The following is a 15,971-nucleotide window of genomic DNA, read 5'->3' on the forward strand; positions in this document are numbered from 1 at the left end:
AAATGCAAAGGGTAGAAAAACTGGCACGAGAACAACAAGAATTCCGGCAACAACAATCACGGCCAGCAACTGCAACAACAGGTCCAACAATATTCTTTCCCTTGGGTTGGACCTTGGGGTCCTTACTTTGCTCCATGCCCTTATCCATCCCAGCCGGCCCAGTGGAGAAACTCAATGCATCAGCCACAATCTGGGCAGGGGGTATTGGGCCCTGCTCCAAGGCAGCCAAACAGTGCTTTCCTTGTTCCTGGTGGATCATACCAGCCTACAGACTTGCCAGCTTTCTTTAATACTTTGAATATTCAACCTCCGGACCAAAATTGGTATATGGATACGGGCGATACTTCCCATCTTATGAATGGTTCAGGTATTACTTCCTCTGTTATTAATTGGGGTAATTTTCATTCACATATTATGGTTGGTGATGGCTCTAAAATACTAGTTAGAGGTGTGGAAACTTCTTTGCTTCCTAAACCCCATCCTCCTCTTACCCTCAAAAATATTCTATATGCCTCTCAAATCATTAAGAATTTAGTTTTGTTCGTCAATTGACTTCCGATAATTATGTGTCTGTCGAATTTGACCCTTTTGGTTTTTCTGTGAAGGACCTCCGGACGGGGAAAATAATGACGAGGTGTAAAAGTTTTGGGAACCTCTATCCTGTGTCAACATCAACATCACCGCCTTCTTCTGCTTCTACCTTTACTGTCTTGTCTTCTTACGTTTGGCATAATCGTTTGGGACATCTCGGCGATCAAGTTCTTAGTTTTCTTAGGCATCATAAACGTATTTCTTGTAATAAGGGGAATAGCCTCACTGTTTGTCATGGATATCAATTAGGAAAACATTGCCGCCTTCCGTTTTCTCTGTCTCATACTAAGACTTATGCTCCATTTGATATTATTCATACCAATTTATCTACATTTCCGCTGAATAGTCATTTGGGTTTTCGGTATTATTTATTATTTTTGGATGATTTCTCACATTTCCTATGGGTTTTTCCTCTCAAAAGTAAATCTGATGTCTATCCTACTTTTGTGCGATTTCATTCATATGTCAAAACTCAATTTCTTACGTCTATTAAAGCTTTGCAATGTGATAATGGTCGTTAATATGATAATGTGAGTTTTACTCTATTTTCTCAAACCCATGGCATGATTTGGCGTCATTCCTGTCCTCATACGTCTCCCCAAAATGGCAAGGCCAAGCGTATGATCTGAACCATAAATAATATATGTCGTTCTCTTTTATTTCATGCCTCCCTACCTCCCTCTTTTTGGGTAGACTCTTTACATATGACGGCTTATTTACTTAATATCCGACCTACCCGTCTCCTTGATAACCTCACTCCCATGCACCTTCTATATAATAAAGCTCCCTCTTACGATCATCTTCGTACATTTGGTTGTCTTTGTTATCCCAACCTCTCAGCAACGACTCCTCATAAAATGAGTCCCTGCTCCACTCCTTGCATTTGTTTGGGTTATCATACTTCTCATCAGGGTTATTGGTGTTACGATTTAAATACTAAGAAAATCATTATCTCTAGACATATAACTTTTGATGAGTCTGATAGGTTATGATTCATATGACAAAACATAAATCATGCGGAAAAACCATAAAGCCAGGAAAGCATATTATTTACACATAATCATTTAGCATAGTTTAGATGCATACACTTTGTTGCGTGCCCTCCCTAGCTGCGCCCGAACCGAACAAGAACAAGTCTTTAGGACTCCAAGTGTCGTCCCTCCGTAGATAGTCCACAGCACGTCCGGATCCGCCTTAAGCTTGACCAACTAGAATCGCCCTTAAGGTAGTATAGATTTCGGCTGATTAGGGGCAAGAGAGTGGCTGATTTTTCTTCAAAATCCTACCTTTGGAATACTTCAATTGTATCTATAAATTGTAACCCTAGGCACCTATTTATAGAGGTATGGAAAAGGAACTGGAATCCTATTAGGATACGAATTAATTTAATTAGAATCCTGCTAGGACTCTATTAAATAAACTTTATCTAATAGGTTTAGGATTTAATCTTTTATCGAATCCCGATAGCTTTAGGATTCACACACGAGCATCGCACGAGCACCGCACACCCGCGCAGGCCTTGCGGCCCACGCTGAGCGCACAGCGCCTCGGCCCATGCCCGCTGCCTTTGTCCGCGCGCGCGCCCAAGGCCTTGGCTGGGCCTGGTCGAGGCTTGGCGTGTGTTGGTGATGCGTGTGGCTTGCTGGGCGATGGCCTGACTTCGTGTTGGGCCTTCGTCTAGCGAGCCTCGTCCGATGCTAATTCGTACGATACGCTTCCGATTAAATTTCCGATTCCGGAATTCATTTCTGATACGAACAATATTTAATATTTCCGATTCCGGAATTAATTTCCGTTTCGAACAAATATTTAATATTTCCGTTTCCGGAATTATTTTCCGATTCCGATAATGTTTCCGATTCTGACAATATTTCCGTTTCCGGCAATATTTCCGATTCCGGCAATATTTCCATTTCCATTAATATTTTCCGATACGTACCATGTTTCCGTTTCCGGCAACATCTACGACTTAGATAATATTTATATTTCCGATACGATCCATATTTCCGTTTCCGGTAAGATCATCGTTTCCGGAGTATTCTTTTCTTGCTTGTGACGATCTCAGCTCCCACTGAAACCAAGATCCGTTGATTCCGAATATCCATAGATGGAGTATTTAATGCCATTAAATACTTGATCCGTTTACGTACTATTTGTGTGACCCTACGGGTTCTGTCAAGAGTAAGCTGTGGATTAATATCATTAATTCCACTTGAACTGAAGCGGCCTCTAGCTAGGCATTCAGCTCACTTGATCTCATTGAATTATTAACTTGTTAATTAATACTGAACCGCATTTATTAGACTTAATATTAAATGCATACTTGGACCAAGGGCATTATTTCCTTCAGTCTCCCACTTGTCCTTAGGGACAAGTGTGCATTTCCTAATTCCTTTGTCGCTCGATTGCTCTTGAACATAATGTAAGAGTTTTCATCCTTATTATGTCCAGAGGTGTTTCTCGGTTTCAGAGTTCAACTGATCAAATAAACAGATAATCATAGCCTATGATTCATCTGAGCACGGCCATGCATTTTACAGTTTCTAGCTCTCCGAGTGGCCTTGTACAACTTTTAAGCATCTCATCCCGATTTATGGGAGGACAATCCCAATCTTGCGATCTTGAGATTAGACTTCGATTGATAGGTGATTACCTGAGCGTTGCCTTTATAGCCTCCTTTTACGGTGCGACGGTTGGTCAACGTCAAAGTAACCAGTTCTCAAACAAGTAATCTCAAATCACTCAGGTATTGAGGATTTAGTGTCTAATAATTTTAATGAAATTTACTTATGACAGATTTTCATCTCTTACAGTAAAGTTTCATAGGTCTGTCCGATAATAGTCTTCCCAAAGTAAGTATCTATGCAAATGATTATGACATTGCCATGTCCACATAGTTCAAGAAACAGAACTACTAGTCATCTTGCATTCTAGTCGTCTAACGTTTTCTATGCGTTCAATTTTATAGAAAACTCCGACCAGGGACCATTTTAACCTTTGACATTCAAGTTCACTTGATAGACATTTCTTAGTCACAGGACTGGTCCTGACAGTCTATCTTGAATATATCGTCAAATTGAAGGGACTCATCATCTAATAAACCACAAATTAAATGGAAAAAATGAATTCTATTCATTTATTGTGAATGATTAACCAATAATGTTTTACAAAGAATTAAACTCTAAAACTTTAAAACATTAAACAAGGACATCAAAGTCATTCTCCAATATGCTTGATTCCCATAGCTGCAGTGTGCGAGTTGTGCTTCGCCTGCGGCAGAGGTTTAGTCAATGGATCTGATATGTTGTCATCAGTTCCAATCTTGCTTATCTCGACTTCTTTTCTTTCAACGAACTCTCGTAGAAGGTGAAATCTACGAAGCACATGCTTGACTCTTTGGTGGTTTCTAGGCTCCTTTGCCTGTGCAATAGCTCCGTTATTATCACAATACAGGGCTATTGGTCCTTTAATGGAGGGGACTACACCAAGTTCACCTATGAACTTCCTTAGCCATATAGCTTCCTTTCCTGCTTCATGTGCAGCAATGTACTCCGCTTCAGTTGTAGAATCCGCAATGGTGCTTTGCTTAGCACTTTTCCAGCTTACTGCACCTCCGTTGAGGCAGAAGACAAACCCAGTATGTGATCTGAAATCATCTTTGTCGATTTGGAAACTTGCGTCCGTATAGCCTTTAACAATTAATTCATCATCTCCACCATAGACCAGGAAGTCATCTTTGTGCCTTTTCAGGTACTTCAGAATATTCTTGGCAGCAGTCCAATGTGCCTCTCCTGGGTCTGACTGGTATCTGCTCGTAGCACTGAGTGCGTACGCAACATCCGGGCGTGTACATATCATAGCATACATTATTGAACCAATCAATGATGGATATGGAATCCCATTCATTCGTCTATGCTCATCAAGTGTTTTTGGGCACTGAGTCTTGCTTAGAGTTATTCCATGAGACATGGGTAGGTAGCCTCGCTTGGAGTCTGCCATCTTGAACCTATCAAGCACCTTATTGATATAAGTGCTTTGACTAAGTCCAATCATCTTTTTAGATCTATCTCGGTAAATCTTGATGCCCAATATGTACTGTGCTTCTCCTAGATCCTTCATCGAAAAACATTTCCCAAGCCAAATCTTGACAGAGTTCAACATAGTAATGTCATTTCCGATAAGTAATATGTCGTCGACATATAATACTAGGAAAGAAATTTTGCTCCCACTGACCTTCTTGTATACACAAGATTCGTCTGCGTTCTTGATGAAACCAAAGTCACTGACTGCTTCATCAAAACGTATATTCCAGCTCCTTGATGCCTGCTTCAATCCGTAGATTGATTTCTTTAGCTTGCATACCTTTTTAGCATTCTTTGGATCCTCAAAACCTTCAGGCTGTGTCATAAACACAGTTTCTGTTAAAATGCCGTTTAAGAAAGCGGTTTTGACATCCATCTGCCATATTTCGTAATCGTAATATGCAGTGATTGCTAACATTATCCGAATAGACTTTAGCATTGCAACTGGTGAAAAGGTTTCATCGTAATCCACACCGTGGACTTGCCTGTAACCTTTTGCAACCAATCTAGCTTTGAAAACTTCAAGTTTCCCATCCTTGTCCTTTTTCAGTTTGAAAACCCATTTGCTTCCAATGGCTTGGTAGCCATCTGGTAAATCGACCAAATCCCATACTTGATTTTCTGACATGGAGTCTAATTCAGATTGCATGGCTTCTTGCCATTGCTTGGAGCTAGGGCTCGTCATAGCTTGTTTGTAAGTCGCAGGTTCATCACTTTCAAGTAATAGAACATCATAGCTCTCGTTCGTCAAAATACCTAAGTACCTTTCCGGTTGAGACCTATATCTCTGCGATCTACGCGGGGTTACATCTCTAGATTGACCATGATTCTCACCAGATACTTCTAAAGATCTCTGAGTTTCATCCTGAATGTCATCTTGAGCATTCTCTAGAGTTTGTTGTTCGACTCAAATTTCTTCGAGGTCTACTTTTCTCCCACTTGTCATTTTGGAAATGTGATTCTTCTCCAAAAAGACACCATCTCGAGCAACAAACACCTTGTTCTCAGATGTATTGTAGAAGTAATACCCCTTTGTTTCCTTTGGATAGCCCACAAGGATACATTTGTCAGATTTCGGATGAAGTTTGTCTGAAATTAATCGTTTGACGTATACTTCACATCCCCAAATCTTAAGAAAAGACACTTTTGGAGGCTTTCCAAACCATAACTCATATAGAGTCTTTTCGACAGCTTTAGACGGAGCTCTATTTATAGTGAGTGCAGCTGTATTTAGTGCATGTCCCCAAAATTCTAATGGAAGTTCGGCCTGACCCATCATTGACCTAACCATGTCTAGCAAGGTTCTGTTCCTCCGTTCCGACACACCGTTCCATTGTGGTGTTCCAGGAGGAGTCAATTCTGATAGAATTCCACATTCTTTCAGATGGTCATCTGTAACACCCCGACAATTCCCTCTTTTCTAAAATAACCTTTTTAGATAAAACATAGAGAATTATCAAGGCATTATCGCCCGTGTGAAAACGTATCGGCTTATTCAGAATTTTGCAGCGGAAAACATAATAACTAACTTTAATAAGTTAAATAAGTCAACTACGGAATAAAATCTAAAACGAACCAACAAAACAAAGTCAACGTAATTAATTAAAACAAAGTTCGAGTCTCTTTAAAACAGGCCAAACAAATTCAACATCAAACTTAAAACAAAACAATTTAATAACTACACAGCTCTTCAATCCCGAACCCCATGATGCATCACCTTCAAACCTGTAATGGACGATGCTTATTGATCCCTAGAGACTGCTCACCAAGATTGGGTCATCACAGGATCAATAAGGCATAGCCATGATCAACATGCACAAGCAAAAGCACGTAATCAGCAAAGCTGAGTACTACATACTAAATCAATAATAATCCTAACATGATTCTATTAAGCGAATAATCCTAACATCATACTAATAACGTAAGTAAGAATAACCAAGACACATTCACTTTCATATCACAGTTGACTAGACTAGACTGGACTAGACTTTCATAACATTAATATTATTTTAGTTGAAATAGACAATGGACCGAGTTGTCCGTCCAACAGTCTTCACTAAGGAAGACGAGGTACGGGCGCGACTCCGTAACCTCACTGACCTGCGATATCGAGGAACGTTTGAATAAAAATAGGACACGGTGATCAATCCGGTCCCAGAAAAGGCCATGGGCTACCACCATGAACCCCAACTCCTGTTTGTCCGTCACTTTAGACGTGCACAGTCTAAAGCTATTGCTACCCAGTTTCACTTTACATGATTTACAAATTGAGACTCTGTTATGACTCAACAATCACATAAGGCATACAATCCACATTTGTTCACAACTGTTTTTATCTTGGAATTAAGTAAGTGATCATAAAGGCATCAATCAAGACTCATTCCAATTTATCCAACCTTTCCTTTAACCATGATCAACCCCTGTATATGGGTGTAAAGTTTCAACTTACTAAACAAGGTCCACCGCCCTCATGAAGTAGTGAAAAGCTAAAAAGGAACAACGATCGATCAATCCAAACCAACATATATAGAATAATCTAGTGTTCCCAACCAACATGTTTGTATCAATCATCCATACTAACATGTTATAATTCTCATAATGCGATATAAGTTCAATATGTCCGTCCAACAGTATTAAACATGCAATTTCAACATAACCAAGTTCGTCAATAATATCAACATCACCAAGTTCAAGAATAATATCAACATGGTTTCAACAAATAGCACGCATTCCAAGCACACAGGTATGTACGTACCTTGTGTAAACAAACTGATAGGCCACTTTAACACTTTCAAAAGTCGCCTAAAGAGAATTCTCCGCCTAAAACAACCAACAAATAATCCCAATCAATTTCTAATCATTGACAACCATAATAAAGCATTCTAAATGCATCCTAAGCATATCTAGAACCTTCCCCAATATCAAAACTTAAACATTTGATTTCCTAGCATCATAATTATTGAACTAGTGATTGAAATTCGTTGAAAACTTTTTGCAAACATCGTACTTTAAATTTTCAGCAATATAAATTCATTTAAAAGCTTCACCAAGGTCAATCTACGTTCCTAGTATCTCAAAACAACAAATTCAATAATCCATACTCAACCTACCATGATTCATAATCATAAAAACCTCGAATTTCATACTTTAAACAATCAAAATCAATATTTCAAAGTAATTTGATAATCTGAAAATTAATAACTTTATTATATAATTTGCATAATCTGAAATTTATAATTTAAATCACAAAACCAATAACTTTAATTCAAGAAAACATAATTCAAATTAATAAATCATGAATAAGCCCTAACTTAATTTTTAATTAACCAAAACTGAAATTAATTGGTTTATAATAACAACACCCAAATCTGAAAATCATATTCAACAATAAAAATTATAAATTTGATTCAAGAACATAATTTAAATTAACAAACTTTAATTAGAATAATTAGTTACTTGGGATTTAAGAAATAACCAAGAATAAGGAGAGGAGGAGGGAGACTGCCGGCGAGCAGGGGCACGGCAGCGGCGGCGCAGGCTGGGCGGCGACGCGGGGGCTGCGCGAGCAAGGTGGTCGTGAGAGCTGGTGGTCAGCGACGTGGCTGTTGGCTCGGGCAACAAAACAACGAGTGAGAAGGAGAGTCACGCAAAAGGAGAACGAAAGAGAAAGAAAGAAAGAAGGAGAAGGGGAGAGAGGTTACCGGCGGCGTGGAGGAGGAAGGGTGGTCGTGGATGGCCGCGGTGGCGGCTGGGCACAGAGAAGGTGGTCGCGTTCGGGGGTCGAACGGTGGGGGTTGTTGCTGGTGACGAGAGAGGAAGAAACGAAGAGGGAGGGAGGATTGATGGGCGGCGCAGCATGGATTCCTTGACGATGCAGCGACTGCGGTGGTGCGGCGGCTGCGAGGTGGTTGATGCGCTGGTGGCCGGTGGTTAAGCAGCAAGCAAAGGTGAAGGAAACAGGGTTTGGAGGTTTTTCTAATTCACGTGAAAGAAGAAAGAATAAGGAGGGTTTGGAAGCTTTGATTTTTTTCACGTGAATGTTGAAACAAGGGTAGGAATATTATGGGCTTATTTACTTTGGGTTTTACCAAGTTGGGCTAAGATTAGAATTGAGCTTTAATGTTTGAATCCAAAACCGATTAGGATTGTTTTTCCAAATTCAATTGAACGTGTTTTCGTAATTCGAATTCTTTTCAACATAAAATTCTAAAATTATTCTTGATTGCACAAACCGTTAAAATATTTAGAATATATTTAAATAAAATTAAATATACATTAAATATATAATAAAGTTCAAAAATCGTTAAATATTTAGAACGTACTTAAAATAAAATAAATATACGTTAACTATATATTTATTACTAAAACTCATAAATTCTATTTAAATATAAATAATATACGTTAAAATATATTAATAAAATGGCAAAATTGCTAAAAGGGACCTTTTATAAGCCAGAATTTGCGAGAAGGGACCTTTTAAATTTTTTTTTGTAAAAACACACCTAAATGTAAAAATAATTTGCGAAAGACAAAAAAAAAGAATATTCAGGCATTGACTATTATTTGCCGGCGTTGACCCTCACGTGATAGTCACGTGCTGCTCTTTTTCACTCTTTGCACCCCTTTTCCCTCCAAAATATCAGGGTATATAAACCCTTTGATACCTAAAAAAAAAAATTCTGGGAAACTCTTCATCTCTTCTGCCATCAATGAGGTCTGCGCCATCAATGAGGTCTTCATTAATGAAGCGTCATCAATGAAGTTCAAAAAATTCAACCAATAAGCACAAGTAAGTCATCATCAATGGTCCAACTACTTAAATTCATGTTCTTTTTTCCATTTCTGGGCAAATTTTCTGAATTTCTCTTTCCCGTTTTTGTCAAAAATCTCTGCACCTTCTGCTCTTCTCTGCTACTGCTGTACTTCCATGGCTAAAAATGGAAAGGGGAAGGCGTCATCATCAAGGAAAAGGAAGAGGAACGAGACAATAGTCAACAACTACCTAAATTACAGAGTGATCCACAAGGACAGGTGAATTACCATATTTTAACTTTGAATATGCTGTAAAAATTAGGGCTTAGTTTAATAATTCATTGGTATTTGTTAATTGCTGGTAATATTATACTAAGTATTCCTAAAAATTCGATTAATTGGGATTAGGGTTTAATGTGAAAATTCAAGAAATTGATTCTTAATGTGGTGGTTTATGTTAAATTGATTCTGGGTGATTAATGTGGTGGTTTATGTTTGTTAAATTTATTCTGGTTGTTAAATTTGGGCCTCATTAATCTGGTTGCTTGATTAATTAGGATATTTTGGCACATTTTGATGAATGACTGGAATTTGTATTGTTGAATTTGTGTTGGCATAGCTGTGATTAAATAGGAAATTGAATGTAGTGTGTCGTTGTATGTGCATCAGGTTTAACGGTAGGATTCACGTAGAACAAAGCTGGTTTAAATTGATGGAGCCTGTTACTATTAGGTTGTTTCACGGGGGGCAATTTGTATCTAGAAATAACAAAACTACGTATGAGAGGGGTGATAATCCTAAGGCTGGTATGTCATTGCATACAAATGTGGAGGAGATATGTTACTTTGAATTTGCAGATTGGATTAGGAGGGAATTGGGATACAAAGAAGTAGGTCAGATTTGGTTTAGGAGGCGAGGGTGTAGTTTACATGGGAATGGAAGGAAAGAGATCAAGAGTGATGTTGAGATTCCCGATTTTTTGAGTGCACCCGAGAAGGATGGGTCGTACCAATTGTATGTGGTACATGGTGAGAAGGAGTATGATGATAGGAGTCGTTTTCCTACACATGTCAAATGGTATAGTGATAGTGATCTCCAATCAAGTGGTGGAGGGAGCAATTCTGTGAGTGGTGACTCATCACTGGGGGCCCCACTGGTGAATCTAGTCAGCAGTACAGTCAGCAGCACTAGTCAAAACCCTAATTCCAGTCAACACTCCACACATTGCCACACTTTTAAAAGCTTGCCTCCACACACAAATCAGTCCAAATCACTCCCACCATCCAATCTGTCCAGGGAAATCCCACCCCCTTCAACAATACCCCTTCATTCAACACCCAAATTTCCCAAATTTTCCCCACTACTAGAGCAGGCAGTGAGACAAAAAATTCCCACAGTGTCCCTTTTTAAGAGAACACTTGCTGAAAAGGAGGCACTGCTTAAACACAAATCAGCTGGGGGTGAGGGAAGAGTTTCTGTGAGTGAGGGAGGAGCATTTGGGAGTGAAGTGAGAGCTGAAAAAGGGCAGAGATCCAAATCAATTGTGGGAAGAGCTACTGTGAGTGTGGGGAGAGCTGGTGTGAGTGAGGGGAGAGTTATTGTGAGTGAAGAGAGAGCTGAAAATCTTGATCAGATTGTGGTTGAGGGAAGAGCTGGGGGTGAGGGAGATCAGGAGACAGCTGTTGAGAATGAAGAGAGAGGAAGAGCTACTGTGAGTGAGGGAAATGCTGCAGGAACTAAGGAGAGAATTGATGAGGGTCAATCTGATACTGACAGTGATGTCTTGCTGAGTGAGGGTGACTATGAAGATGAGAGTGATGATGACTTGTTCCATAAATATGTGGACCATGAGATAACTGAGGGAGTTGAAAGGACTTTAGGAGGACTGCAGCAAGCAGCAGGGGAAGAAAGGGAAGAAAGGGAAGAAAGGGAAGAAGATGAAGACTGTATTGAGGGTGGGCTAATTGGTGGTGATGATGTTGAGCTTAATGACAGTGATGGTGAGGTTGTTAGCATACTAGGATCAGATGATGAAGGACCTAATTACCCTTGTTTCAATCCTAGTGTAGATTTCAAAGTGCCAATTGAATTGTTTAAGGGGTTGAAGTTTCCATCAAACACTGTTCTTAGGAAGGCAATTAGGTACAATGCCATCCAGAAAGGGTATAATTACTACTACTTGCACAACAACAACAATAGAGTCTCTGTGTATTGTGCAAACAGATGTGGGTGTCCTGTGAAGGGTGGTAGATCTGTGCAGTGTGTGTGTAAGCAGAAGAGGAAGTGCAGATTTAAGATCCATGGTAGAAAACTAAAGGGTGAGAACAGTTGGCAAATAAAGAGTATTAGGCCAAAACATATTTGTGGGTGGCAGTTTGATAACCCTAAGGTTACCTCAAAGTACCTAGCTGAGAGATACTTGGAGGATTGGAGGGATGAACCTAACACAAAAATTAAGGGATTCATAAGACGAGCAAGGAGGGAAGTGAAATCTGAAATAGGATATTACAAAGCTTACTATAGTAGATCTTTAGCTATGAAAATGATCTTTGGGGATGCTAGCTTAGAGTATAAAAAGGTGTGGGATTATGCAGCAGCTATTAAGAAGTATAACCCGGGAAGCACAGCTGTGGTGAAGGTACAAGGCATAGAAAACCCACCTCCATTGTTTCAGAGGTTGTATGTGTGTTTGCAAGCTTGCAAAGAGGGGTTTATGGCTGGCTGCAGGCCAATAATAGGAGTTGATGGGGCACATTTGAGGGGATCATACCCAGGTATCTTGTTGACTGCAGTTGGGAAGGATGGGAACAACAACATCTTCCCTGTGGCTTGGGCTGTAGTGGAGACTGAAAATGCTGAAACTTGGGCCTGGTTCTTGGAGCTTTTGAGAGCTGACATCATCACTGTGGCTGACTCTGTTACTTGGGTTCACGAGAAGGAAGAAGTGACCTACATGTCTGACAGACAGAAGGTACAATCTTTCCCCTAATTTTTTTCATTTTTTAACTTTATCGTACCCGAGTCTAGAATTATTCAAAATTGTATATATTTGTCATTTTTTAACTTTATCGTATCCGATTTCAAACCCGAGTCTAGAATTATTCAAGATTGGACATAATTTGTCATTTTTTAACTTTATCGTGTCCGATTTCAAACCCGAGTCTAGAATTATTCAAAATTGTATATATTTGTCATTTTTTAACTTTATCGTGTCCGATTTCAAACCCGAGTCTAGAATTTTTTTAAGTTGGACATAACTGACTTGTGATCTCCACATCTGACTTGGTCATTGCATTCATGGTTGCCTGGTGTGCAGGGTTTGCTTGATGCTTTCAGAACAGTTCTGCCAAATGCAGAGACCAGATACTGTTGTAGGCATATCTGGGCTAACTTCAAAGGCAAGTTTCCTGGTGTTGTGTACAAAGAGCATTTCTGGAAGGCAGCTAGATCTTCCACAAAGGTATTCTTTTTCTGTACTTGCTTTCTTTGAGTCTGCATATTCTGGTATGTCTGTCTGTCTGCTATACATTGATCTAACACAATGCATCTGTTGTTGCCAGCACCATTTCAACACTCACATGGCAGCCATAAAAGAGCTGAATGAAGAAGCATTTAAGTACTTGGATGCCATCAACATAGCTCACTGGTCTAGACATGGGTTTAGCACTACTTCTAAGTCAGGAATGCTACTAAACAACTGCTGTGAGAGTTTTAATAATGTGTTGAGGGAGGCAAGGGCAAAACCAATCCTACAGCTGATGGAGTGGGTTAGGAGGTATGTCATGGAGAGATTCAATTCAAAAAGGGAGGGACTGAAGGGATTTAAGGGTGTCATTATGCCTTCTGTTGTTAAGATGGTTCAGCAAGGTCTTACGCAAGTGCATAACATGAGAATCAGGCAAGCTGACTTACATGAGTTGTCAACTTACAGTCCAAAGTATGTGGATGCTACAGATGGAGTCTTATGGGAATTCCTTGCTGGCATGCATTGGCATGTATTCAAACAAAGAGGCTAAACTACGAAGACTTCATCCACCCTGCCTATCATGTTCAGACTTATGCCAAGTCTTATGCCCCACCATTCAAAGGCATGCCTAGTCAGAATCAATGGGATCAAACACCCTACCCTGGTCCATTGCCTCCACCTTACAGAAAAATGCCAGGTAGGCCAAGCAAGCACAAGAGGCATAAGGCAGCTGGAGAGGATGAAGACAAGCAGCCTGTTAAGAGAGCAAAGAGGCAAAACAAGTGTAGCAGATGTGGTGGACTTGGACACTACAAACCTAAGTGTGCTATGCCTGCACCACCTGGTGAAACAGTCGCAGCTTCAACCCCTGGTCAGATTGCAGCTCAAGAACCTTCTGTGGTTCAATCCTCCCAAGGTGCTCCTCAACTTCACCCAAGTCAACAACAAGAATAGATTAGATTAGTTGTTAGTCAGTTGGAATCCTAGTTTTTGGTATTTTGTAAGTTAAATGAATACAATTGCTGATTGCTTGCTTGTCTCTGCTTGCTTGTCTATAGCTCTTACTTTGGTCATGAAACTGAAGTCAACTTTGGTATGCTAAAGTCAACATTAGTCATTTTGACTACTTTTGTAAGATTATGTCAATTTGACAAGTTATAAAAGTGTATTTCTCTCCAATTTGTCATCTTATATAAGTCCATTTCATTTTGGTCAAGAAACAAAGTACCTTAAACACGACACAATACGGAAACAAAATACGGAAACAAAATACGGGAATAAAATACGGAAACAAAATAAACATCAACTTAACCACGACACATTATATTAAACATACCTTAAACACGACACAATATATTCAACTCGACGGCTACAAAAATAAACATCAACTTAACCAAATACGGGAACAACATACGGAAACAAAATACGGGAAGATTCATACCAACAAAACAAATAATTTTGGCAAAATAAAGGAGGCAAACTTTTCATTCATTCTAAACCACAATGGTTTGATTACAACAACGAATGCATTAAACATAAAGGCATTACAACAAGGAATTAAACCAAGCCTAGCTTCTAATTGCCTAACATTCCTTAAACAAAGTTCATCCTACCATCTATCCAAGTACCTTGATTACAGTGAAACTAAATAATACAGACACAATTGCACACACACAAATCATCCCCATTAGCTGATTCTGACCCAAGCCAGCCTTCTTAGACCCCAAAACACCCATCATCATGCCCTTGTTCTTCTTCAATCTGTCAACCTCTTCGACTAGCCTAATCTTCTCTTGTTCAATGCAAGCAAATCTGTTCCTCAGAATTGCAAGATCAGTGGACAGCCTATGTTTTTCAGCAACAAGCACATTAGTAACATCCCTTTGCCATTCAACAATATCTTCATCAAGCCAATCAAATTTGTTGCACCCCCTTTGCCCAGTTTCAGGATTGTAGAATTTGCAAGCAATAAACTTTCTCCCTGGGTTTTCATGAGTCCAAGCAGTCCTCTTGGCTACAGGAAACCCACACCCACATTTCACTTCATTCCATGGAGCCATAATTACTGCAACAAGTAATCAACAACATCCGATTCAATTGATTTACAAAATTGGGGGAAAAAACCCTAATTTTTCGACATTCAAATTCCACAAATTTAGAAGGAATTCTTACCAGATAATTCGTGCCCAGACTCAAATCTTGATGGAGATGCTTGCAGTATTCGTTATTCAACTTAATTTTGCAGAGGGATTGAAATTTTTTTAGAGCATGGGGTGGGGGGAAGAAGAAGAACAGAGGAAGGAGAAAGGAGAACGTGAAATGTGGGAAAAGGGGTTGTGATTTCTATTTGGAGGGAAAAGGGGTGCAAAGAGTGAAAAAGAGCAGCACGTGACTATCACGTGAGGGTCAACGCCGGCAAATAATAGTCAATGCCTGAATATTCTTTTTTTTTGTCTTTCGCAAATTATTTTTACATTTAGGTGTGTTTTTACAAAAAAAAATTTAAAAGGTCCCTTCTCGCAAATTCTGGCTTATAAAAGGTCCCTTTTAGCAATTTTGCCTAATAAAATTTATAAATTTACGGGGGATTACATCATCAAATTCATAGCTCAGATATTCACCGTCTCTATCAGACCGCAGTGCCTTAATCTTCTTGCCTAATTGATTCTCTACTTCACTCTGAAATTCCTTGAATTTGTCAAAGGATTCAGACTTATGCTTCATTAGGTAGACATAACCATATCTACTGAAGTCATCAGTGAAAGTGATAAAGTAACTGAAACCACCTCTAGCATTTGTACTCATTGGTCCACATACGTATGTATGGATTAAACCCAATAGTTCAGTTGCTCTTTCTCCAACTTTAGAGAAAGGTTGCTTTGTCATTTTGCCAAGTAAACATGATTCGCACTTACCATAATCCTCTAAGTCAAATGGTTCTAGAATTCCTTCTTTTTGAAGTCTTTCCATGCGTTTCAAGTTAATATGGCCTAATCGACAATGCCACAGATAGGTGAGATCTGAATCATCATTTTTGGCCTTTTTGGTATTTATGTTATAAACATGTTTGTCTTGATCTA

General features: G+C 39.3%; 1 protein-coding gene across 1 annotated transcript; it reads right to left on the reverse strand.

The window, feature by feature from the left end:
- Positions 1 to 14,507: 14,507 nt before the first annotated feature.
- On the reverse strand, positions 14,508 to 15,440 carry LOC110798728 (uncharacterized). The gene is made up of 2 exons (XM_022003913.2): positions 15,064 to 15,440; positions 14,508 to 14,956 (listed from the first exon to the last, which is right to left on the reverse strand). The coding sequence occupies exon 2, from the start codon at positions 14,949 to 14,951 to the stop codon at positions 14,508 to 14,510; it is 444 nt and encodes a 147-aa protein (XP_021859605.1). The 5' UTR covers positions 14,952 to 14,956; positions 15,064 to 15,440.
- Between the last annotated feature and the right edge of the window lie 531 nt (positions 15,441 to 15,971).

Source organism: Spinacia oleracea, chromosome 5 (assembly GCF_020520425.1).
Source record: "Spinacia oleracea cultivar Varoflay chromosome 5, BTI_SOV_V1, whole genome shotgun sequence".
NCBI lineage: Eukaryota > Viridiplantae > Streptophyta > Magnoliopsida > Caryophyllales > Amaranthaceae > Spinacia > Spinacia oleracea.

Excerpts from the sequence above, each read along its gene's own strand:
- LOC110798728 (XM_022003913.2), bottom strand. The coding sequence starts at position 14,951 with ATGGCTCCATGGAATGAAGTGAAATGTGGGTGTGGGTTTCCTGTAGCC.